The sequence below is a fragment of the Aethina tumida genome, chromosome 6 (genome assembly GCF_024364675.1).
Source record: "Aethina tumida isolate Nest 87 chromosome 6, icAetTumi1.1, whole genome shotgun sequence".
NCBI lineage: Eukaryota > Metazoa > Arthropoda > Insecta > Coleoptera > Nitidulidae > Aethina > Aethina tumida.
In genome coordinates this window covers 13,417,668-13,444,995 of record NC_065440.1, presented here as the reverse complement: position 1 = coordinate 13,444,995, position 27,328 = coordinate 13,417,668, and the positions used below count along the sequence as shown (strand labels likewise).

The following is a 27,328-nucleotide window of genomic DNA, read 5'->3' as shown; positions in this document are numbered from 1 at the left end:
TTTTTGAAGCTTCAAAAATCTTGAAAAAATATTAAAATATTTTTATATATACTTTAAAGAATCCAAAGTTCTAGGAAGTACTTCAGAAGTACGTATGTAGGTACCATAAAATATTGAAAAATTCCACCATAAAATTGTCACAAAGAATAAAATTTCAGAAACATTGAAAAGTTTCGAATATCTTGAAGAAATATATTATATTTACTTTAAAAAATTCAACGTTCTAGAAAGTACTTCAAAAGTATATAAGTAGGTACCAAAGAATATTGAGAAATGCCTCTATAAAATTGGAACAATGTATAAAATTTCAAAAATATTGAATAGTTTTGAAGAAATATTGAAATATTTTTTATTTACCTTAAAACATCCAAAGTTCTAGGAAGTACTTCAAGAGTATGCATGTAGGTACCAAAAATATTAAGAAATGCCACTATAAAATTGTCACAAAATATAAAATTTCAAAACATTGAAATGTTTCAAAAATTTTTGAAGAAATATTGAAATATTTATATTTACTTTAAAAAATACATAGTTCTAGAAAGTACTTCAAGAGTATGTATGTAGGTACCAAAGAATATTGAGAAATGCTTCTATAAAATTGTTATAATGTTTAAAATTTCAAAAACATTGAGTACTTTTGAAAATCTTGAAGAAATATTGAAATATTATTGTATTTATCATAAAAAGTCCAAAGTTCTAGGAAGTACTTCAAGAGTATGCATGTAGGTACCAAAAATATTAAGAAATGCCACTATAAAATTGTCACAAAATATAAAATTTCAAAACATTGAAATGTTTCAAAAATTTTTGAAGAAGTATTGAAATATTTATATTTACTTTAAAAAATACATAGTTCTAGAAAGTACTTCAAGAGTATGTATGTAGGTACCAAATAATATTGAGAAATGCCTCTATAAAATTGTTATAATGTTTAAAATTTCAAAAACATTGAGTAGTTTTGAAAATCTTGAAGAAATATTGAAATATTATTGTATGTATCATAAAATGTCCAAAGTTCTAGGACGTACTGCAAGAGTATGCATGTAGATATCAAAAATATTAGAAAATGTCACTATAAAATTGTCACAAAGTATAAACTTTCAAAACATTGAAATGTTTCCAAAATCTTGAAGAAGTATTGAAATATTTTTAAATTTACTTTAAAAAATAGATACTTCTAGGAAGTACTTCAAAAATATGAATGTAGGTACCAAAAAATATTGAGAAATGCCTTTATAAAATTGTCACAATGTATAAAATTTCAAAAACATTGAATAGTTTTGAAAATCTTGAAGAAGTATTGAAATATTATTGTATTTATCTTAAAACGTCCAAAGTTCTAGGAAGTACTACAAGAGTACGCATGTAGGTACCAAAAATACTGAGAAATGCCACTATAAAATTGTTACAAAGTATAAAATTTCAAAACATTGAAATGTTTCGAAAATCTTAAAGAAGTATTGAAATATTTTTATATTTACCTTAAAAAATACATAGTTCTAGAAAGTACTTCAAAAGTATGTATGTAGGTACCAAAAATATTGATAAATGCCATTATAAAAATTGTTACAAAGTACAAAATTTCAATAGCATTAAAAAGATTCGAATATATTGAAGAAATATTGAAATATTTTTATATTTACTTTAAAAAATTCAAAGTCCTAGGAAGTACTTAAAGAGTATGCACATAGATTCCAAAAAATATTGAGAAATGCCACTATAAAATTGTCACAAAGTCTAAAACTTCAAAAACATTGAATAGTTTCGAAAATCTTGAAGAATTATTGAATTATTTGAAAACTCCAAAATTCTGGGAAGTACTTCAAAAGTATGTATATACGTACCAAAGTACCAAAAAATGTTAATAGTACCAAATAATATTAATAATATAAACAACGAAAGGGGAATAAATGAACAGGGTAGTTTTTCAAACTGACCAATATGTGCGGATGGCACCGAATAATTAATATAACTGATGTAGTTTTTGCTGACTAAAGATTAAAACCGGATAATCCTGTGGAACCAAACGCTGAACGTAATACTTTCTACCGTTATACGAATTTTAAGTGAGGGATTAAGTTTTCTTTTTCAGCTTTCGTCATAATGGACGACTTTTTTTAAAAAAACACGACCAGACGTAAAGTAAAAAATTAAATCACCACAAAAATCATTGATTGAGCAGTAAAATTCAATCAGAACATTTTGTATTGTGCGTAATAAAAGCCATAAAAAGTTTAATAAAGGCCATAAATCCCGGAGTTAAATAAAAATCCTCCGTTTATTAAATTTGTTCGATTAAATTCAATGCCCCGACGTATCAATTAAATCGCTTAAATATAATTTTTAACCACTAAATTGAACGATAAACCTGATTACGGAGCAAACATCGCTCCGACCTTTTATAAGTGTAATTCGATTTCCCGAATAAATTACCGGGGTTCACTCCGGCCGATCTTACGACATAACTCAAGGATTTTACACCGAAAATCCTTTTCTAATTCATTCAAACGATAGCGCCGCAAAGAAATCCCCAAACGAACTGACCCTCGGGGATTAAAATGAAAAAACCGAGTTTTGTTTATGGATTTCCCTTTCGAAAAATAAATCGACGGCCAATAATTCGTTCGGGAAAAGAGAGGCAATAAATTTATGACGGTTTGTCACATCGATTGTGTCCTCCTGTATAAGAAACAACGAACCGGTCGTTAATCATGTTGTCAGCAACGAAGAAAATGACCAATAAACGTGGAATTGGATCGAAACGCCGTAAAAATAATTGTGTATCTGCCCCACAACTCAAACATCACTATAATTTACGTCACGAATGGACGAAATTCGAATGGCCGGTGACGGGGGTGTTTTGTTAAACGTCCTGCAACACCATTTGACCCCTTCCGCATTGTTTCTGTTTAGCGTGCGGAATAAATTAGGGCGAAGTGTCATAAATAGCTGATAAGATATCAAGGCAAGTGGTTCGAGATAAAAATTTGATGGCGTAAGGGACAGGCGGTAGTTTAAAACTACGACGTTCGGGGAGAAGACTCCGGTGTGGGTTTTTGCTCAGGAAAAAGGGAAAAGTTGATTGACGCCAGCTTAAATTGTACAACCTATCTCGGAAGTATCTGTTAATTTAAATGTTTTAGTGCAAAAAATATTAAACCCTCTTTATTTGGGTATCGCATTTAATTACACAATAAGTTTGATCCTCACTAATTCTGTTAATTTTACCAAATACTAACATTTTAAAATATCACAAGGACTACAAAAGTTTTAACAATATTAAAAAATCTGGAAATATCTCTGGAATATATGAAAAAATGATAATTGATTTAAAATATAAAAAATATTTCAATATTTCTTCAAGATTTTCTAAACTATTTAATGTTTTTGAAATTTTATACTTTGTGACAATTTTATAGTGGTACCTACCTATTTACTTTTGAAGTACTTCCTAGAAATTTGGATTTTTTAAAAATGTATATAAAAATATTTAAATATTCCTGTAAGATTCTAAACTCAGTGTTTTTAAAAATTTTATACTTTGTGACAACTTTACAGTGGCATTTCTCTATATTTTTTGGTACCTACATACATACTTTTGAAGTACTTCCAGGAACTTTTGAGGTTTTAAAAGTATATATAAAAATAATTCAATATTTCTGTAAGATTCTCGAAACTTTTCAGAAATTTTAGACATTTTATACATAATGACAATTTTATAGAGGCATTTCTATAATATTTGTTGGTACCTATATACATACTTTTGAAGTACTTCTTAAAATTTTGAATTTTTTAAAAGTAAAGATAAAAATATTTCAATTCAAATCTTGTAAGTTTTTCGAAAGTTTTCAGTGTTTTTGAAATTTTATACTTTGTGACAACTTTATAGTGACATTTCTCAATATTTTTTGGTACATACATACATACTTTTAAAGTACTTCCAAGAACATTGGATTTTTTAAAAGTATATATAAAAAAATTTCAATATTTCTGTAAGATTCTCGAAACTTTTTAGTGTTTTTAAAATTTTATACTTTGTGACAATTTTACATTGGTATTTCTCAATATTTTGTGTACGTAGATACATACATTTGAAGTACTTCCTAGAACTTTAGATTTTTTAGAAGTATATATATAAATTTATTTCAATATTCCTGTAAGATTCTTGAAACTTTTCAATGTTTTTTGAAATTTTAAACTTTGTGACTATTTTATAGCGGTATTTCTCAATATTTTTTAGTACATACATACTTTTAACGTACTTCTTAGAACTTTGATTTTTTAAGGTAAAATTAAAAATATTACAATTTCTTTAAGATTTTCGAAAGTTTTCAGTTTTTTTAAAATGCTATACTTTGTGACAATTTTACAGTGGCATTTCTCAATATTTTTTGATATCTGCATATACTTTTGAAGTACTTCTTAGAAATTTGGAATTTTTAAAAGTATATATAAAAATATTTCAATATTTCTATAAGATTCCCGATACTTTTCAATGTTTTTGAAATTTTAAACTTTGTGACTGTATTTCTCAATATTTTTTGAACGTACATACATATATTTGAAGTACTTCTTAGAAATTTGTAATTTTTTAAAAGTATATATATAAATATTTCAATATTCCTGTAAGATTCTTGAAACTTTTCAGTGTTTTTGAAATTTTAAACTTTAATTTAAAACTACTTTTTTATAGTAGTATTTCTTAATATTTTTTGGTACATACGTACATCTGAAGTACTTCTTAGAACTTTCAATTTGTTTTTAAAGTAAAGATAAAAATATTTTAATATTCCTTTAAGATTTTCGAAAGTTTTTAGTGTTTTTGAAATTTTATACTTTGTGACCACTTTACAATGACATTTCTCAATATTTTTTGGTACCTACATATAAATAAAAATATTTCAATATTCCTGTAAGATTTTCGAAACTTTTCAGTGTTTTTAGAAATTTTATATTTTGTGACAATTTTATAGAGACATTTCTCAATATTTTTTTAAACATACATACATACTTTTGAAGTACTTCTTATAACTTGAATTTTTTTAAGTAAAAATAAAAATATTTTAATATTTCTTTAAGATTTTCGAAAGTTGCCAGTATTTTTGAAATTTTATACTTTGTGACAACTGTACTGTGGCATATCTCAATATTTTTTGGTACCTACATACATACTTTTGAAGTATTTCCTAGAACTTTGGATTTTTTAAAAGTCTGTATAAAAATATTTCAATATTCCTGTAAGGCTCTCGAAACTTTACAGTGTTTTTGAAATTTTAATGTTTATGACTATTTTATAGTGACATTTCTCAATATTTTTTGGTACATACATACATACTTTTAAAGTACTTTTTATAACTTTGTATTTTTTTTAAGTAAAGATAAAAATATTTCAATATTTCTTTAAGATTTTCGAAAGTTGTCAGTATTTTTGAAATTTTATACATTGTGAGAACTTTACTATGGCATTTCTCAATATCTTTTGGTACCTTCATAGATACTTTTGAAGTACTTCCTAAAATTTTGGATTTTTTAAAAGTATATATAAAAATATTTCAATATTCCTGTAAGACTCTCGAAACATTTCAGTGTTTTTGACATTTTAATGTTTGTAGTGTGACATTTCTCAATATTTTTTGATACGGACATATATACATCTATACATTTGAAGTAATAATTTGGATTTTTTAAAATAAATATAAAAATATTTCATTATTTCTGTCCGAATTTGGAACCATTTTTATTGTTTTTGTTTTTCTATACTTCATATTAATATTTTACTACAGTACTTTATTAAATTTGGAAACATTTCAGAATTTCAATTTTAATACAAATTCTGTCAACTTTACCCCATCCCAAAACTTTGCCACGAGCACCGACTAATTAATTTAAATTTTTGCCGCCAAATTTTATTAACTTAAGGCAAATCGTCGTCCCGAATCTTAGAAACGAATTCCGAAACGTTTCTCCGGAAAGGCGGCACGAGATTAAATTGCACCGCATTCCCGGTAATGACTGTGTCTTGGTCTTATCGCCGCCGAACAGCCAATCGAATCGGGGATTTTTGCGCGGGGGAATTAAAGCGCCGAATTTATCGGGGGGCCGGGCGGGACGCCTCCGCATCCGCGTCCGCGTCCGCAAATGAATGTTTTGATAATTGAAAATTTTATTTATCGAAACGTTGCGCGAGAAACGGGTAGATGAGCCAATTAAAACTGAACGGTTGAACAGGTTAAGTCGACGTTACGTTGGACGGCTCCGAATCGTAGCCGCAATTTTAATTAAGCTCACAACAATATTATCGGATGACAAAGGGACAACGGATCAACGGGGTAGTTTTTCCGACTGCCTAATTTATGTGGATGGAAGCGAATGATTAAAATAACTGATGTAGTTTTTGCAAGGCTAAAGATTAAAACTGGCTAATCCTGTGGAACTAAAGGCTGAACGTAATACTTTCTATCGTTGTGCGAATTTTAAGTGGGGGATTAAGTTTTCTTTGTCAGCTTTTGATTTAATGGACGGGTTTTTATTTAAAAAATACAACCAGGCGTAAAAATAAAACTTTAGAAAAATCATTAATTGAGGTGTAAAATTCAGCCACAACATTGTGGATTGTCTCTAATAAAATAAAAATGTTAAGAAACTCTAATATAAATATGACATATAATGTAAGATTTCAAAACCTGGATCAAAGTTCTATGAAATACTTCAAAAGTTTCGAAAATATTAAATAAATATTGAAAAATTTTTATATTTACTTTTAAAAGTAAGTTCTAGGAAGTACTATAAAGGTATGTAGGTAGGAACCAAAAATATTGAGAAATACCAAATTGTCATAAAGTATAAAATTTCAAAAATATTGAAAAGTTTATAAAATCTTGAAAAAATATTGAAATATTTTTATATTTACGTTAAAAAATCCAATGTTTGAAGAAGTACTTCAAACAATTGTAACAAAGAATAAAATTTGAAAAACAAAATTCCTAAAATATTGAATAAATATTAAAATATTTTAATATTTACTTTAAAAATCCAAAGTTCTACGAAGTACTACAAAAGTATGTAAGTAGGTACCATAAAATATTGAGAAATGCCTCTGTAAAATTGTTACAAAATATGAAATTTCAAAAACATTGAATAGTTTCGAAAATCTTGAAGAACTATTGAAATATTTTAATACATATTTTAAAAAATTCGAAGTTCTAGGAAGTACTTTAAATGTATGTATGTAGGTACCAAAAATATTGAGAAATGCCACTAAAAATTGTCACAAAGTATAAAGTTTCAAAAACATAGAATAGTTTCAAAAATTTTGAAGTAAAATTTAAATATTTGTATTTGTATGGCCAAATATACCTGGCCAACTCAAAATAATTAAAAACGTTTTAACAGCATGATCATTTTATTTATACTTCAGAGCTCGTCAATATAGAAACACCAAAAAATACAAAAATTCTGATTAGAGAAATAGATTTTTTATATATTTTTACATAATATATCTTGTCATCACAATATATCTAAAAATGTTTTAACAGCATGATAATTCCTTTTATGTTTCGTCTTGAGAGCTCTAAAACTTCAAAAGGATAACAGATTCCAAAATTTTGATATAGGAAATGGACTTAAAATTACATTTTTACAACACATACTTAAATTTCGTAGAAGTAGCACTGAAATGTGAATTGTTAACCTTTAAAATACTATAAAAAATATCATGTTGATCCATTTTTAACAGGTACTATTTAATTTTTTTCAATTAATCAGTAAAGTAACTTTTAAAATGGTATAAAAAATATGATTTTGATGTTTAATAAATGTTTAAACATCGTGAATACGCAAACAAATTTTATAATTACAATTACATCCAAAAGGCAATTAATTTTATGTTTTCAAATATCTTATCCTAATTCATTTGAATATTTTAATTAAGCTTTTTGTTTCGCATCCACCATTTTTACAACTGTTGTTAAAAATGGCGAATGCGCAATCAATCCGATAATTAGTTACTATTAAACAAATTCTAAGGATAAGTTGATTATATTATCAGTAATTTATTTTATCCACTGTTAGATTCATTTTTAACAGGTACTATTTAATTTTTTTTAATTAATCAGTAAAGTAACCTTTGAAACACTATAAAAAATATAATTTTGGTGTTTAATAAATGTTTAAATATAATGAATGCGCAAACAAATTGTATAATTACAACTACATCCAAAAGGCAATTAATTTTATGTTTTCAAATATCTTATCCTAATTCATTTGAATATTTTAATTAAGCTTTTTGTTTCGCATCCACCATTTTTACAACTGTTGTTAAAAATGGCGAATGCGCAACCAATCCGATAATTAGTTACTATTAAACAAATTCTAAGGATAAGTTGATTATATTATCAGTAATTTATTTTATCCACTATTAGATACATCTTTTACAGGTACTATTTAATTTTCTTTAATTAATCAGTAAAGTAACCTTTGAAATATCATAAAAAATATGATTTTGATGTTTAATAAATGTTTAAACATCGTGAATGCGCAACCAAATTGTATAATTACAATTACATCCAAAAGGTAATTAATTTAATGCTTTGAAATATCTTATCCTAATTCATTTGAATATTTTAATTAAGTTTTTTGTTTCGCATCCACCATTTTTAAAAATGTTGTTAAAAATGGCGAATGCGCACCTAATTCAATAATTAGTTACTATTAAACAAATTCTAAGAATAAGTTGATTATACTAAAAGTACTTTAAAAAATCCAAAGTTCTAGAAAGTACTTCAAAAGTATATATGTAGATACCAAATAATATTGAGAAATGCCTCTATCAAATTGGAACAATATATAAAATTTCAAAAATATTGAATAGTTGAAGAACTATTGAAATATTTTTGTATTTATCTTAAAACGTCCAAAGTTCTAGGAAGTACTGCGAGAGTATGCATGTAGGTACCAAAAATATTGAGAAATGCCACTATAAAATTGTTACAAAGTACAAAATTTCAAAACAATAAAATGTTTCTAAAATCTTGAAGAAGTATTGAAATACTTTTATATTTACTTTAAAAAATACTTAGTTCTAGAAAGTACTTCAAAAGTATGCATATAGGTACCAAAAAATATTGAGAAATGCCACTATAAAATTGTCACAAAATATAAAATTTCAAAAATATTGAAAAGTTTCTAAAATCTTAAAGAAATATTGGAATATTTTTATATATACTATATTTCCACGAAATTCCAGGAAGTACTTCAAAAGTATGTATATATGTATGTACCAAAGAATGTCAAGAGATGTCACTATGAAATTGTCACAAAGTATAAAATTTCAAAAGCATAATAGAAAATCTTGAGCAAATATTGTGATATATAATATATTTACCTTCAAAAATTAAAAGTTCTAGAAAGTACTTAAAAAGTATTATTACAGATATCAAAAAATATTGAGAAATGCTGGTATAAAATTGTCACAAACTATAAAAGGTCAAAAACACTGAAAGGATTCGAAAACCTTAAAGAAATATTGAATTATTTTTATATTTATTTTAAAAACTTTAAAGTTCTAGGAAGTACTTCAAAAATATAGTATGTATGTACTAAAATATATTAAGAAATGGCACTGTACAAATAATCTCAAAGTATAAAAATTCAGAAACACTGATATTTTCGAAAATCTTAAAGAAACATTGAAAAATTTTTATATTTACTTTAAAAATTCTAATTTTCTAGGAAGTACTTAAAAAGTATGTATGTAAGTACCAAAAAATATTAATAAAAATAAAATAAAAATAAATTGTCACTAAGTAATTTCAAAAACACTGAAGAGTTTCGATAATCTTTAAAAAATAATAAATTATTCTAGAAGATATTTTTAATAAACCAATAACTTTAGAAGTAATGTAAAAATAGGTATTAAAGTGATGTCGCAAATAAATGAAACCACCAAACATAATTGTTGAAGGCAAACACTGATTTACAATTAATAAATCAATTTGAAGCACCACAGTTCAAGCATCGAAAGTGCTTGAAGCCTTTTCCAGTCATTTTTCTAAAAACACAGCCCGGCTTCGATTCAAGGGGGATTGGAACAAAACAATGAATGTCCTTAGCAAGTTCGCGCCGCATTATTCCCCGTTGTCTATTGTCGGAGTTTCGAAATTCAAAATGGCTCGATAATTAGCGCCGTCAACTTTTCCATGAACACCTGAACAACTTTCCGTGGGGGAGAACTTTCCCCGATGACAATTGCCAACATAAATCCAACTGACAGGAGACAGATGGTTATTTTTCGCACGGCGCAGTCTGTTTGTGTTTGGGGTTCATTTTTAATGTCTAATTGTCGGCTGCTCCGGGCTGCGAATGAGGAATTTTCTGTTTTAATCATCGACGTTTGTCAGGTGAGTTTAAGCACGGGGGACGTGCGGCGGATTCAATTTCCAACTACGACGGATTAAATTGTTGGGGAGTTCTCCGTGTGGAAGTAATGGCGTTAATGACGGCGTATTACGCAAACGCCGGTTTGCATTATTGAAACAAAATCATCAAAAGCAACAAGATTTATTATCCGGCTGTGTTTTGGCCGAGGTGGAGGGTGGGCAAATAAAATTTAGGTCTATCTGTAGGCGAATTGATCCGATTTGGTGGCGGAGGCGGCCTCGAATTACGGACCACGCATCCCGAGGTGTAATAATAAAACCGGCCCCCGGTAGATAAGGAGCCGCACTTCGGAATATCGCGGTGCGAATAAAATCATAAAGATCGAACCCGCCACACAATGGTCCGAAACGCTTCCTACACGAGTGTTACACTTCTTGATCAAAAAAGCGGCGTTGCCACCTCTTAAATTAATACAACGAATGCTAATGTTAATGGCGCCATCTACAGGGTGAATCCTTTGAAGTGAATGTAACAAATATTAGGAAGACATTAAATTCTACTTATTTTTCCAATTTGCTGCTGTATAGTCGACCAAGGTTGGTTAAGGGTGTTTGTCAGTTCTTCGATTGTTTGCCCTAATACAACACAATGTAACAACATAACATAACAATACAAGATAACAACACAACATGACAATACAATATAACAATACAACATAACAGCACAACATAATAATACAACTTAACAACACAAAATAACAACACAACGTAACAACTCAAAGTAACAACACAACATAATAATACAATATAACAATATAACATAACAATACAAAATAACAACACAACATAATAACACAACATAACAACGACATAACAACGTAACATAACAACACAATGTTACAACACAACATAATAATGCAACATATAACACAGCATAACAACACAACACAACATAACAATACAACATAACAACACAACATAATAACATAATGTAATAGCACAACATAACAATACAACATAACAACAAAACATAACAACACAACATACCAGTACTACGTAACAACACATCATGACGACACAACATAATAACACAACATAACGATATAACAACAACATAACAACGTAACATAACAACACAGCATAATAATACTACATAAAAACACAACATAACAACACAACAACACAACATAACAGTACAACATAACAACACAACGCAACAATACAACATAATAACATAACATAACAATACAACATAACAACGCAATGTAAGAATACAACATAACAATACAACAATACAACATAATAATACAATATAACAATACAACATAATAGCACAACATAACAAGGTAATGTAACAACATAACATAACAATACAACATATAACACAACATAACAACACATCATAACAACACAACATAATAACGTAATGTAACAACATAACATAACAATACAACATAACAACACAACATAACAATACAACATAATAACACATTATAACGACACAATATAACAACGCAATGTAACAACACAACATAACTATACAACATAACAACACAACATAATAATACAACATAATAACACAACATAACAATACAACATAGCAATACAACATAATAACACAACATAACAATACAGCATAACAACACAACATAACAATATAATATAACAATACAACATAACTACACAACATAACAATACAACATAACAACACATCATAACAACGCAATGTAACAATACAACATAACAATACAACATAATAACACAACATATAACACAACATAACAACACATCATAACAACATAAAAATACAACATAACATAACAATACAACATAACAACGAAATGTAACAACACAACATAACAATGCAACATAACAACGAAATGTAACAACATAACATAACAATACAACATAACAATACAACTTAACAACGCAATGTAACAACACAACATAATAGCACAACATAACAATACAACATAACAACACATTATAACGATATAACATAACAACGCAATGTAACAACACAACATAACAACACAACATAACAACGTAATGTAACAACATAACATAACAATACAACATAACAACACAAGATAACAATACAACATAATAACACATTATAACGACACAACATAACAATGCAATGTAACAACACAACATAACTATACAACATAACAACACAACATAATAATACAACATAATAATACAACATAACAATACAACATAATAACACAACATAGCAACACAACATAACAATACAACATAATAACACAACATAACAACACAACATAACAATACAACATAACAATACAACATAATATCACAACATAATAATACTGCATAATAACATAACATAACAACACAACGTAACAAGACAACATAATAATACAACATAACAACACAACATAACAATACAACATAACACAACATAATTTAATATAAGCTAATCCTAAAACTTAACGCAGAGCTAAAGTTTTTCCTATCCATCTTGTTTGGAGGTGTCGAACGGGGGTGCGTGCCCCCTAATATTGGATCTCGGGTTATTTTGACAGGTTATACTTCTCGTTACCACCAGGATGGGTCGACAGGTGCGTTTTACCGCCATTCAGTCTTCAGCTAGCCGTCGAAATCACGAAAATATCATCCCCCCACTTTCGACGAAGAAAAAAAAACCCTCCCCGTTTATTTCTGCATTTGGATGGATTGAAAAAAAAAAGCCGACGTGCCTCGTGTGTGCCACAAATTATGTATATTTAATCGGACACGAGCAATTCAGTTTATGTTTATAACAGATTTATTTAATTAAAACGAATCAATGTGTGGTGTTCAGATAATCTGGGACTGGAAATTTCGTCGGCGTTGTAAATTGTTGCGATTGAATAACGGCGGTTTTGTACTAATAAAGTGGGGTCCTTCAAAATTCCATCCCGGATAAGCGACAAAACCCATTTCTATCTCGATTATTAATATAAATCAAACGCACTGATAGAAAACCCGAATATGGACAATTTGTTATCAGATTATATTAATTTCGATTTCCATTTAATCCAGTATAAAACCCAAACACACAAAGCCAGTAACTCAATATAAATTAACTAATTTAATTGTTGTTTTTAGTATTATATTTCACTGAACAAAATTTGATTTTCATTTTAAATAAAACAATGCCGGTCAAATAAATTGCCGGAAGCACAGTGGTTATTTTATTATTCAATCAGTAACCAATAATATAATAAAAGTGTAAGATACATTAATTACAGGATTATGGTTTAATTGGCTGGTTTGTATATATTATTTTATATCTTCTGTACTGTCCTCTGTATTACCAACCAAAGTATATTGTGCATTTTAGTTGGCAGTACAGTGGGCCAACAGTACAGCAAAAACAAAAGACTCAATCTAAAATTGAAACAATAACGTTTGTAAAATTAATCCAATTAGAAACAATTCAAAATTACCAAAAATATAATTTCATTACTTTAATTATTAATTTTAATCTTGATTTCCATTTAAAACCATAAAATTTTGTTATACCTTCAGTGAAACATATTGGTGGTTCAATTGTGCTATGGGGATGCTTCAATTCTTTTGGGGTGGACACCCTTAGACTGATTTATGTACAGATCAGACAATAATTGAAAAAATGATGATCTTAATAAACGATCCCAAACACAAATCCAAAATTGTGACTTATTGTTTAAAAGACCATTGATGTTTTGTCTTGAGTTATAGAACAAAGTGATAATGTTAAATTAAGTAATATAGATTTAATCATTTAAAATCCTTTTAAAATTAAAGTTTCTAGATTTGTGTCCAGCACATTTCAAAAAGTTGATATAATAATGTCTACTACTGTATCTATGTATATTGTGTTTCCTACACTGTCTTTCGTATTACCAACTGTATAAACAATGGCGCAGGAAATTCAAAAGAATTAGTTTAAAACTGAAACAATAACCAACAGTGCATATAATGTGACAAATTTACCCAATCAAAAACAATGCATAATTTCAAAAAATAAAAATTAACTACTTTCATTGTTGTTTTTAGTTTAAAAATTCACTGAACAAAATTTGATTTCCATTTAACATAAAATAATATTGTTTCAAATAAATGGCTGGAAGCAATATTGTTAAATTATAATTCAGTTAATAATTAACAATATACGAAGCATTTTTTGTCATTATTGAAATAACGGTTTATATAATTAAGTTTTTAAAATTATTTATTTTTACTATATTTATAAAATAACTTGAAATATTCCTCTTAGTAATATTTATTTACTGTCTATATGTAAATATAAGTTGAGAATAGGACAGTTCAAGGTGACCTGCACTTAGAGGCGTGGCTTCTTCTGCGTGAGAACCACTGCGCATGTAGGGGTCGTGGCTGATTGTAACAATATATAATATATTTAATACTGAATAAAAAATAAATAAACTTAAATTCTTGTAGTTGTTTACTAAATATTTTCTTCATATAATAGACAAAAGTCGCATTTATTGCCCAAACTTTAAGTAATTTTTACCATAATGTTGATTTGCATTCAATGACTTAAACTGAGTAATATTTATTGTATTTTTTATTAATTAATATTGAACGTTTGTTGAGAATCTTATTCCGTTCAAGGTGACCTTTACATAAGGGCGTGGCTTCTTCTGCGTGAGAACCACTGCGCATATAGAGGTCGTGCCTGACTGTGTCTATTTCATATTATTTAATTAAATTAACAATATATAATATATTTATTACTGAATAAAAAATAAAAAGCTTAAATTCTCGTAGTTTTTTACTAAATATTTTTTTCATATAATAGACAAAAGTCACATTTATTGCCCAGACTGATTTTTACTATAAAGTTGATTTGCATCCAATAGTTTAAACTGAGTAATATTTATTGTATTGATTATTAATTAATATTGAACGTATGTAGAATCCTATTCCGTTCAGGGTGACCTTCACATAAGGGCGTGGCTTTTTCTGCGTAAGAACCACTGCGCATATAGAGGTCGTGGCTGATCTTATTTAATTAAATTAACAATATATAATATATTTATTACAGAATAAAAAATAAAAAGCTTAAATTATTGTAGTTTTTTACTAAATATTTTTTTCATACAATAGACAAAAGTCACATTTATTGCCCAGACTGATTTTTACTATAAAGTTGATTTGCATTCAATAGTTTAAACTGAGTAATATTTATTGTATTGATTATTAATTAATATTGAACGTATGTAGAATCCTATTCCGTTCAGGGTGACCTTCACATAAGGGCGTGGCTTTTTCTGCGTAAGAACCACTGCGCATATAGAGGTCGTGGCTGATCTTATTTAATTAAATTAACAATATATAATATATTTATTACAGAATAAAAAATAAAAAGCTTAAATTATTGTAGTTTTTTACTAAATATTTTTTTCATACAATAGACAAAAGTCACATTTATTGCCCAGACTGATTTTTACTATAAAGTTGATTTGCATTCAATAGTTTAAACTGAGTAATATTTATTGTATTGATTATTAATTAATATTGAACGTATGTAGAATCCTATTCCGTTCAGGGTGACCTTCACATAAGGGCGTGGCTTTTTCTGCGTAAGAACCACTGCGCATATAGAGGTCGTGGCTGATCTTATTTAATTAAATTAACAATATATAATATATTTATTACAGAATAAAAAATAAAAAGCTTAAATTATTGTAGTTTTTTACTAAATATTTTTTTCATACAATAGACAAAAGTCACATTTATTGCCCAGACTGATTTTTACTTAATATTGATTTGCATTCAATGGCTTAAACTGAGTAATATTTATTGTATTGATTATTAATTAATATTGAACGTATGTTGAGAATCCTATTCCGTTCAGGGTGACCTTCACATAAGGGCGTGGCTTTTTCTGCGTAAGAACCACTGCGCATATAGAGGTCGTGGCAGATCTTATTTAATTAAATTAACAATATATAATATATTTATTACTGAATAAAAAATAAAAAGCTTAAATTCTCGTAGTATTTTACTAAATATTTTTTTCATATAATAGACAAAAGTCACATTTATTGCCCAGACTGATTTTTACTATAATGTTAATTTGCATTCAATGACTTAAACTGAGTAATATTTATTGTATTGATTATTAATTAATATTGAACGTATGTTGAGAATCCTATTCCGTTCAGGGTGACCTTCACATAAGGGCGTGGCTTCTTCTGCGTGAGAACCACTGCGCATATAGAGGTCGTGGCTGATCTTATTTAATTAAATTAACAATATATAATATATTTATTACAGAATAAAAAATAGAAAGCTTAAATTCTTGTAGTTTTTTACTAAATATTTTTTTCATACAATAGACAAAAGTCACATTTATTGCCCAGACTGATTTTTACTTAATATTGATTTGCATTCAATGGCTTAAACTGAGTAATATTTATCGTATTGATTATTAATTAATATTGAACGTATGTTGAGAATCCTATTCCGTTCAGGGTGACCTTCACATAAGGGCGTGGCTTCTTCTGCGTGAGAACCACTGCGCATATAGAGGTCGTGGCTGATCTTATTTAATTAAATTAACAATATATAATATATTTATTACAGAATAAAAAATAAAAAGCTTAAATTATTGTAGTTTTTTACTAAATATTTTTTTCATACAATAGACAAAAGTCACATTTATTGCCCAGACTGATTTTTACTTAATATTGATTTGCATTCAATGGCTTAAACTGAGTAATATTTATCGTATTGATTATTATTTAATATTGAACGTATGTTGACAATCCTATTCCGTTCAGGGTGACCTTCACATAAGGGCGTGGCTTCTTCTGTGTGAGAACCACTGCGCACATAAAAGGCGTGGCTTGTTCCTCTCACTTCCAACTTCAATTCAATTAATTTAACGACGCACGATAAATTTTAAGGCACGCATATTTATAGCCTGCATAAAAAATAAACGCTTAAATCCGCAGGTCTTGGCGTTTTTGTGTATTACCCGAGTGGAGTTTCCTTGAAAGAAATTATCGTCATAAAAACAAACTTTATTAAGTGTATCAGATATACATCCGCGAAGACGGCACTTTCCCATCCACCTGGGGATTTACAGGAGTACAAGGCGAATATTCACAATTACATTTTTAAGACTGGGTTTTATCTTTGTTTTATTGCTTCTGCTTTAACACCTCAGTTGGGAGAGCGGGCGCCTGGAAAAAGTAATATGGATATTTTATGTTTTATAAGATTATTGTTTTTCACTGCCTGGCAAGATTATTGTTTAGCGAACGTCTCACCTCCCGCTCCGTTTTTATCTGTTCTGTTTCTCGGGCGATAAACACAAACAAAAAAAAAAAGGTTGTACATAATCCGGGTTACCTGAAATTAAATAAAACTGTCGCCCCGTCCGTACGATTGAGTTTAAGCTCCGCCGTGGAGGAGAAAAAGCTTAATAACATGCGTCGGAATTATTTTCCGGGCGACGTGATCGAGGAGGCCAGAAGAGAGACGGGACGTCAGAAACAATCCACCAGTTGAAGTGGGACTAATCCAAGACAGGCCGGGTTTTTGCCTCTCCGGAGCGAGGGGAAAAAAAAACTGAAAAATCGCCAACCGATTAATTCGAGATCTACGACGTCATCTACGAAGGTTTTCATCAGCAACTTGTCCGACACACCGAAAAATCCCGCCGCCCGGAAGCCCCCCACGTCCTCCGGGTCGTCGGGTTACGGGACGTCCGTGCGGGAATTCGCTCTCATCAAATTACATATTCTTGAGTGTGCCCGGGCGGCCGCAATCTGGCGGCCTAATCCCCGCCAGACGGTTACGCTTGATATAGTGGTTAATAATGCAAAAGTGTCGCTGCGAGGCGGCCGTATTAAGTGTTGCGCCGACCCACCCCCGACGCCCAAAACTACGCCCGGATTGTAATACAAATTCCGACGGTTCATTATTGAATGGGAACATGTTCGTTGCCGCGGCCCGGAGCTTTATCCCGCTTGTTTGTACTACTCAAGACAATCCGGTTTAATTAGATTGCACCGCGATGAGTTTTAACTCCCGGGGTCACTGCTGTTATAACATTCATGGGGTTCTCGACGGTTTACCTGCATCAATGTGTGTGATTTATGGATGGTGGTTTACGTACGCGTCTTTTATTCTAATTAAAAGCTAAGGTGGGTAAGATTGCGTTTTAATTTAATTCGGGGAATATTTAAAATAAACACAACGAGTTTACTGAAGAGCATTTACGAGTATATCATACATTCGACAAAAGCTTATTCAACTATCATGTGTGCAATAATGGTATTTTATTACCCCGTTCATGTCCGTGTAAAATAAATTTTAATTAAAGGTTAAACTGGAGCAATAAAGATTAGATTAATTTTGAGCATAACTCGGGGGAAATTCAAAATAATGGATAGAATATTTAAGGATCAGTATAAGTTTATTAAAGAGTCACAACGTAAGACATCACATATGTTTGGAAAAGATTTATTTAAGTACTACTTATCCTGGATGTTGCTTACCTCTTATTGCTCCATTTACGCACTAGTTTTTTATAATTTAATTAAAGGTTGGGTTAGGACAATTAAGATTTGATTAATTTTGGTTAAAACTGGGGTAAATTCAAAATAATAAATAGAATATTCAGTTCAGAGCAACTATGTAAGATATTACATACATTCAAGGAAGGATTATTTAACTACTAAATGTAATAATGCTGCTTTTAATTACAGCAGTTAAAATTAGTTTAATATTGAGTACAACTCGGGGTAAATTCAAATAATAAATAGAATATTCAAGGATCAGTACAAGTTTATTAAATAGCAACACGTAAGACATAATCTAATAATAATACTTTATTAAAATAATAAATAAAATATTCAAGTTTAATAAAGACCAACAACGTAAGACACTATATACAATCAAAAAAGGCTTAGTTAACTATTTAATCTAATAAAACTGTTTACCTTTTATTACTTCACTTACTCACTAATGTTTTATTTTAATTAATGGGTGAGTTAGAGCAGTTAAGATTAGTTTAATATTGAGTATAACTCAACTAAAGTAAGGCGTTACATACATTCAAAAAAGGTTTATTTAACTACTAAACCTAATAATATTGTCTTCCTTTTATTACTCCACTTACTCACTAATGTTTTATTTTAATTAAAGGGTAAGTTAGAGCAGTTAAGATTAGTTTAATATTGAGTATAACTTGAGGTAAATTCAAACTAGTAAATAGAATATTCAAGTTTATTAGAGAGCAACAAAGTAAGACATTACATACATTCAAAAAAGGTTTATTTAACTACTAAATCTAATAACATTGTCTTCTTTTTTTACCCCACTTAGTCACTAATGTCTTTATTTAATTAAAGGGTAAGTTAGGGCAGTTAATATTAGTTTAATATTGAGTATAACTTGAGGTAAATTCAAAATAGTAAATAGAATATTCAAGGATCAGTGCAAGTTTATTACAGAGCAACAAAGTAAGAAGTTACATACATTCAAAAATGGTTTATTTAACTACTAAACTTAATAAGATTGTCTTCCTTTTATTACCCGACTTACTCACTAATGTTTTATTTTAATTAAAGGGTAAGTTAGAGCAGTTAAGATTACTATAATGTTGAATATAACTTGAGGTAAATTCAAAATAGTAAATAGAATATTCAAGGATTAGTACAAGTTTATTAAAGATCAACAAAGTAAGACGTTACATACATTCAAAAAAGGTTTATTTAACTACTAAACCTACTAACATTGTCTTCCTTTTATTACCCCACTTACTAATGTTTTATTTTAATTAAAGGGTAAGTTAGAGCAGTTTAGATTAGTTTAATAATGAGTATAACTTGAGGTAAATTCAAACTAGTAAATAAAATATTCAAGGATCAATACAAGTTTATTAGAGAGCAATAAAGTAAGACATTACATACATTCAAAAAAGGTTTATTTAACTACTAAACCTAATAACATTGTCTTCTTTTTTTACCCCACTTAGTCACTAATGTTTTTATTTAATTAAAGGGTAAGTTAGAGCAGTTAAGATTAGTTTAACATTGAGTATAACTTGTGGTAAATTCAAAATAGTCAATAGAATATTCAAGGATCAGTACAAGTTTATTGAAGAGCAACAACGTAAGACATTACATAGATTCAAAAAGGTTAAGTCAACTACTAAATCTATTAATCTGCTTATGTTTTATTATCCTAAGCACACACTAGTGTTTTATTTTAATTAAAGGGTAAGTTACAACAGTTAAGATTAATTTAATAATGAGTATAACTTGAGGTAAATTCAAAATAGTAAATAGAATATTCAAGGATTAGTAAGTGCAAGTTTATTGCAGAGCAACGACATAAGACATTACATAAATTCAAAAAGGTTAAGTCAACTTCTAAATCTATTAATACTGCTTACCTTTTATTATCCTATATACACATTAGTCGTTTATTTTAATTAAAGGGTAAGATAGAGCAATTAACACTAAATTAACATTGAGTGTAACTAGAGACAAATTCAAAATTATAAATAGGATATTCAAGGATCAGTACAAGTTTATTAAAGAGCAGCAACGTAAGACATTACATACATGCAAAAAAGGTTTATTTAACTACTAAACCTAATAATACTGCTTACCTTACGGGGTAAGTTTACACAGTAGTGTTTTACATTAATTAATGGGTAAGATAGAGCAGTTAAGACTAAATTAATATTGAGTATAATATAAAATATTAAGAGAATATTCAAGGATAAGTACAAGTAATAATTAGTATTTTACTTATTTATAAGGCGGTAAATTTAAAACAGTAATTAAAACATTCAAAGATCAATGCAGGTTTATTAAAGAGCAGCAACGCAAGACATCAAATACATTCGACAAAGGTTTATGCAACTGTTACGTGCGCCCCCAAAAAAAAAAACCAATCGCAGACACACAGACACAGTCAGCAGAGTAGACATTTGATCTCGACTTTCTGCCACACAATATTCGAACTGCAACCGAGCCCGAGATGCGGCAGTCAAAGACTTTGTGCATATCAGTCTGGTTTGATTTTATTACGTGCCCGTCTTTGTGAGCCACACTGTGTCAACTGTCTTTTCCTCCCTCTCGTCGTATAATTGCCGACGTCATAAGAGCCACCCCCAAAAGTGACTTTCCGTGTCTTTGCGTTCGGTGCAGATCCTTCGGTAAACGGTCCCAATTAATGTCGTTCCGTTCCTTTTTCGGTATTTTCGCTTTCTGCTGTTTCTCTCTCTCCCTGTGTGTGTTTGTGTGTTGGGTGCACGTGCGTCCGTTCGAGTGGTCCATTTACGGATGGAAGTTGCTTTTCGGAGAGCTTTTCTAAACTTAACGGCATTAGAGCAACATGTTTGGTTATAAAATTGTTGTATGTGCGTCCGGAAACAATTTCCAATGCGGACAACAATGGGATAGGCCATTCATGACGGGTAATTCCTCCGGTTAATTAAATAACCTACATCAAAAATACATTCTCATAGAACAATTTTGCGCTGCGATCGCAAAAAATAACTGAAACAAAAAGGGCGAACGTTCATTAATACACAACACAATGGTTCCCCCGGCGTCGGCGTCGGGGGAAAAAACGCGGCACACGACCGGGTGGACGGGCACTAGCATGTTCGGCGGCAATTTTCAACGGAATAAAACTAATGGGGCGAAACCCCGGGTCGTGATTATCGGTTGTTGTTCCCCCGTTTTGTGTGGGGTGTTTGTTGGTTCGACGAAATTTTGACGTCTAACCTATAAACTGACAAACCGTCGCCGACATGGATCCCGGGCTCTGTCGCAAGGTGGTGCAGCCCTACATAAAAGTGGTGAGGGCCCAAGATGTGATGCAGCAAGTGATGGCCGAGATGCTTAAGGGGTCGTTCTCGGTGAGCGAGAAACCCGAAGACATGTACAACTACCTGAGGACCTTCGCCACCGACTCGCCCAGCATCGCCTTCGTCCTGCGGAAGACCGCCGACGTGTTACGTGCCACCACCGACTGTTACGGTGCGTCACCACCATTCCGCATCTTCAAGTTGCATTTATGTGTGATTTCAGAGGTGAACATTTGGCTGGTGGAGGGCCGGTTCGTGTCTATGCTCAAGGAGGACCAATGTCCGAGAATCAGGCACAGGATCAAACCGGGCCAGATACTGTCGAGTCACGTGGCCGACTCCAAGACCCACCTCTTCATCAACAACTGGCCCGACTTCAAGCAAAACATCAACCTCAGCTTTGGGTAATCCCCCTCTGGTTGTTTACTAAGCCCGGTCACCTCCTGAATCAGTTACAGGACGGCCACGGACATACAAAGCGTCATTTGCATACCGGTCATCACCCCCGAGGAAGACGTGGTCGCCACAATCGAAATGATCAAGATCGGAGGCCAAGACACGTTCCGTGACGTGGACTTGAAGATAAGTCTGATTATAGCCGGGTGGATTGGGGCCGCCATACAACAGAACCGTGACCGCATAGTGTTGCAGGAACAACACAAAATCAACAACATGATCCTTAGTAAGTACCCCAATAAATCACCTCCAAACCCATTAACTCCGGATACATTAAAAGATAAGGTGAAGAAGTTTTTCACAGCCGCCCTGACAGTCGATGACGTACTGGTGGCGGTCATGAAGATCACGCGGGAAGTAACCAAAGCCAAAAAGTCAACCCTGTACCTCACCGATCCGAATAGCGAGGACTTGAAGGCAACGGTGATGGTGGACGGAATAGACGACAGCGAAAATCTGTACAGGAAGTGCGTGATGGTGAAACTAAAGGACTTCAAGACCGTTGCTGGGTCGGTCGCACGTCGCAGGAGGAGCGTCTTGCTCAAAAACCTCACCAAAGACCGGCGGTTTAACAAGATAGACGAAGACCCGAAATGCAGGCGCAAAACTATAATGGGGGTACCCATCAAAAGTGGCCGCAAAATGTTCGGTGTCGTAAGTGGACCTCCTGACTGGATAATTAACTTAATCAATTAAGTCGATTAAATTGTAGTTAGAGTTGGAGAACAAGACGGACGACACAAACTTTTCGGAGTCCGACGAACTGTTCGTCAGGAACATTTGGCGGTACTGCTCCCTGATACTTAACTTCAACGGCATACGTGGCGAGTACCCGAAACAATTGAACTCGATCAACGTGAACAAGATAATGTTGCACAGGATGCTGAAACCGTGCCCTCATCAACAGACTGGTATTTTTATTGAAGAAAATCTGGAACTGCCCACCGGTTTCAACACGTTTGCCTGGTAAGTAATCACCAACGCCATCGACACGCTTCATCACCTTCCTTTAAGGTACATCCCCATGAACGACAAAGAAAAAATGGTACCGTACGCGTACACCATGATAGAAAGTGTCATAGGTAAGCCGAGAGTCATCAGCGACGCCCTTCAAAAGTTCGTACTGACGGTCGAAAAGCTGTATCGGGACAACGCCTACCATAACTTTGAACACGCCTTCAACGTCACCCACTGCGTCCATTGCATCTTAAGGAAAAACCACGTGGTACCGTTCAATCACATAGAAAAGTACGCCCTCATTGTGTCGGCAATTTGTCATGATTTAGACCACCTGGGCGTGACCAACAGCTTTTTGATACTGACGGAGCATCCCTTGTATTTCTTGTACGCGACCAGTTGCTTGGAGTACTACCATTGTTTGGTTACCTCTCTTATTATGGAGGAGAACGAGTTCATCTACGACTTCAGCGAGGACGAATACAAGTTGTTTCAAAAGGAGATCAAACAGAACATTTTGGCCACGGACATCGCCAACCATTTCAAACTTAGATACAGGTTGGTTGACCAATGTGTGCTAAGTGATGGGTGGTACCTTTGACTGTTTAGGGCTAACACCATTTTCGGTGGTGATGGTTTCTTCGACGGAGAGGTCTCGGAGCATCGGAAATTTGCCAAGAGTATGATGATGACGTGCGGCGACTTGTCGGGAGTTTGCAAACCGTTCCCGATAGTCGTGGCCAACGTTGCCAACGTGTACATCGAGTTTTACGGCCAAGGTGATCTGGAAAGGGAAAGGGGGTACGTCCCTTTACCCTTAATGGATAGGACCAAGAGCGACAACATACCGACTGAGCAGAAGGAGTTCATGAACCTGCTCGTGATCCCTTGCACAGCTATCATCAAGTGAGTTGTTGGTTGGTGGTGGTGTGTTAATTGTTGTGGAGGGTTTCAGGATTATATTTCCCAACTGTCAGGAGATTCACGATTTGGCTCTTCAGGTCAGGGACATTTGGGAGGAGATTGGGCTGCACAACAAGGACTGGAGGACTTACGTACCTCCCAAGCCACACAAAATTAAGAAGAAGAGCATCAACAAATAACTTTACACTTTTACACTTGTTTTTACTTATACAAATTATTTATAAATTTATTAGTTGTGTATTTACTCATTGGAACAGATGAATAAATGTAAATTTTTACGTCCCCAGCCAAAGTTTTGAGTAAATTTCTTTATGGCACCGACACTGTCGCACGTGGCTTGAAGCCAAACGTACCGCAACCGAATTATCCGGCCATTTTCCCGTCCATAAATCGCCTTCGCGGTGCAAAACAGATAAAATCCCCCGTCCCCGTGACCGTTTACATTGTCTCGGCATCTCATTACGGGACGCGACCGACAATCCACACACTTACACGACGTCCTAAGCTTTTTCCCGGCGACGTCAGAAATTAAGTTTAGCACCGCCACGTCGAGTCTGCGACGCACGTAATTGCCCTTATTCAAGTTCAAACACGCAGAACGGAACATGCTGCGACTCAGTATACCACCCTACGCCCCCGCCACTCGACGCCACCGGCGTTCCGACACAGGCAACAATTCCGGTCCCCCCGATGCAGTTCCTTGCAACGAAATAATTAATTTAATGAATATTGCGGCCGGTCCGCGAGCTTTAACGGCATTAAATCGCAATTAGTGCCCGAAATGAATAGTAAGTAACCCTCGGAATTTTGCATTGTTTCTAACTGGGTTAATTTATCATTTTACATGCAGATGTTCGTTACCGTTTCGACGTTACGCTGACTCTTTTGTGTTTCCCGCACTGCTGCTGTACGTACTACCAACTGTGAAGTGCACTTTCTACTACAGTGTTGGAAACGCAAAATATTTTTATAGACCTGCACGTATTTTTTAATTAGTATTGAATGATAAAATAACAATAGTTTTTACAATCACTTATTTGACCTGTATTGTCTTAGATTCTTTATATTTTTTAGAGTATTTAGATTCTCTAGATTCACTAGATTCTGTAGATTCTCTAGATTCTCTAGATTATTTAGATTATTTAGATTCTTTAGATTATTTAGATTCTTTAGATTCTTTAGACTCTTTCTTTAGATTCTTTAGATTCTTTAGATTTTTTAGATTCTTTAGATTCTTTAGATTCTTTAGATTCTTTAGATTCTTTAGATTCTTTAGATTCTTTAGATTCTTTAGATTCTTTAGATTCTTTAGATTCTTTAGATTCTTTAGATTCTTTAGATTCTTTAGATTCTTTAGATTCTTTAGATTCTTTAGATTCTTTAGATTCTTTAGATTCTTTAGATTCTTTAGATTCTTTAGATTCTTTAGATTCTTTAGATTCTTTAGATTCTTTAGATTCTTTAGATTCTTTAGATTCTTTTCTTTCGATTCTTTCGATTCTTTCGATTCTTTCGATTCTTTGGATTCTTTAGATTCTTTAGATTCTTTAGATTCGTTAGATTCTTTAGATTCTTTAGATTCTTTAGATTCTTTAGATTCTTTAGATTCTTTGGATTCTTTGGATTCTTTGGATTCTTTGGATTCTTTGGATTAATTCGATTCTTTAGATTCTTTAGATTCTTTAGATTCTTTAGATTCTTTAGATTCTTTAGATTCTTTAGATTCTTTAGATTCTTTAGATTCTTTAGATTCTTTAGATTCTTTAGATTCTTTAGATTTTTTAGATTTTTTAGATTCTTCAGATTATTTAGATTCTTTAGATTCTTTAGATTCTTTAGATTCTTTAGATTCTTTAGATTCTTTAGATTCTTTAGATTCTTTAGATTCTTTAGATTCTTTAGATTCTTTAGATTCTTTAGATTCTTTAGATTCTTTAGATTCTTTAGATTCTTTAGATTCTTTAGATTCTTTAGATTCTTTAGATTCTTTAGATTCTTTAGATTCTTTAGATTCTTTAGATTCTTTAGATTCTTTAGATTCTTTAGATTCTTTAGATTCTTTAGATTCTTTAGATTCTTTAGATTCTTTAGATTCTTTAGATTCTTTAGATTCTTTAGATTCTTTAGATTCTTTAGATTCTTTAGATTCTTTAGATTCTTTAGATTCTTTAGATTCTTTAGATTCTTTAGATACTTTAGATACTTTAGATTCTTTAGATTCTTTAGATTCGTTAGATTCCTTAGATTCGTTAGATTCTTTAGATTCTTTAGATTCTTTAGATTCTTTAGATTCTTTAGATTCTTTGGATTCTTTGGATTCTTTGGATTCTTTGGATTCTTTGGATTAATTCGATTCTTTAGATTCTTTAGATTCTTTAGATTCTTTAGATTCTTTAGATTTTTTAGATTCTTTAGATTCTTTAGATTCTTTAGATTCTTTAGATTCTTTAGATTCTTTAGATTCTTTAGATTCTTTAGATTCTTTAGATTCTTTAGATTCTTTAGATTCTTTAGATTCTTTAGATTCTTTAGATTCTTTAGATTCTTTAGATTCTTTAGATTCTTTAGATTCTTTAGATTCTTTAGATTCTTTAGATTCTTTAGATTCTTTAGATTCTTTAGATTCTTTAGATTCTTTAGATTCTTTAGATTCTTTAGATTCTTTAGATTCTTTAGATTCTTTAGATTCTTTAGATACTTTAGATACTTTAGATTCTTTAGATTCTTTAGATTCTTTAGATTCGTTAGATTCCTTAGATTC

At 31.3% G+C, this 27,328-nt stretch overlaps 1 protein-coding gene across 1 annotated transcript; it reads left to right on the top strand.

Moving 5' to 3' along the window:
* Positions 1–22,136: 22,136 nt before the first annotated feature.
* LOC109608064 (cAMP and cAMP-inhibited cGMP 3',5'-cyclic phosphodiesterase 10A-like) lies at positions 22,137–24,859 on the top strand. Its single transcript, XM_049968420.1, has 8 exons — positions 22,137–22,402; positions 22,454–22,634; positions 22,683–22,912; positions 22,967–23,340; positions 23,399–23,652; positions 23,701–24,201; positions 24,253–24,549; positions 24,599–24,859. Exons 1-8 carry the CDS (start codon positions 22,174–22,176, stop codon positions 24,744–24,746), a joined length of 2,214 nt encoding a protein of 737 aa, XP_049824377.1. The 5' UTR covers positions 22,137–22,173; the 3' UTR covers positions 24,747–24,859.
* The last annotated feature ends 2,469 nt before the right edge of the window (positions 24,860–27,328 follow it).

Coding starts and splice junctions, on each gene's coding strand:
- LOC109608064 (XM_049968420.1), top strand. CDS start 22,174: ATGGATCCCGGGCTCTGTCGCAAGGTGGTGCAGCCCTACATAAAAGTG. Junction 22,403..22,453: donor TGCCACCACCGACTGTTACG/GTGCGTCACCAC, acceptor GTGTGATTTCAG/AGGTGAACATTTGGCTGGTG. Junction 23,653..23,700: donor GGTTTCAACACGTTTGCCTG/GTAAGTAATCAC, acceptor CCTTCCTTTAAG/GTACATCCCCATGAACGACA.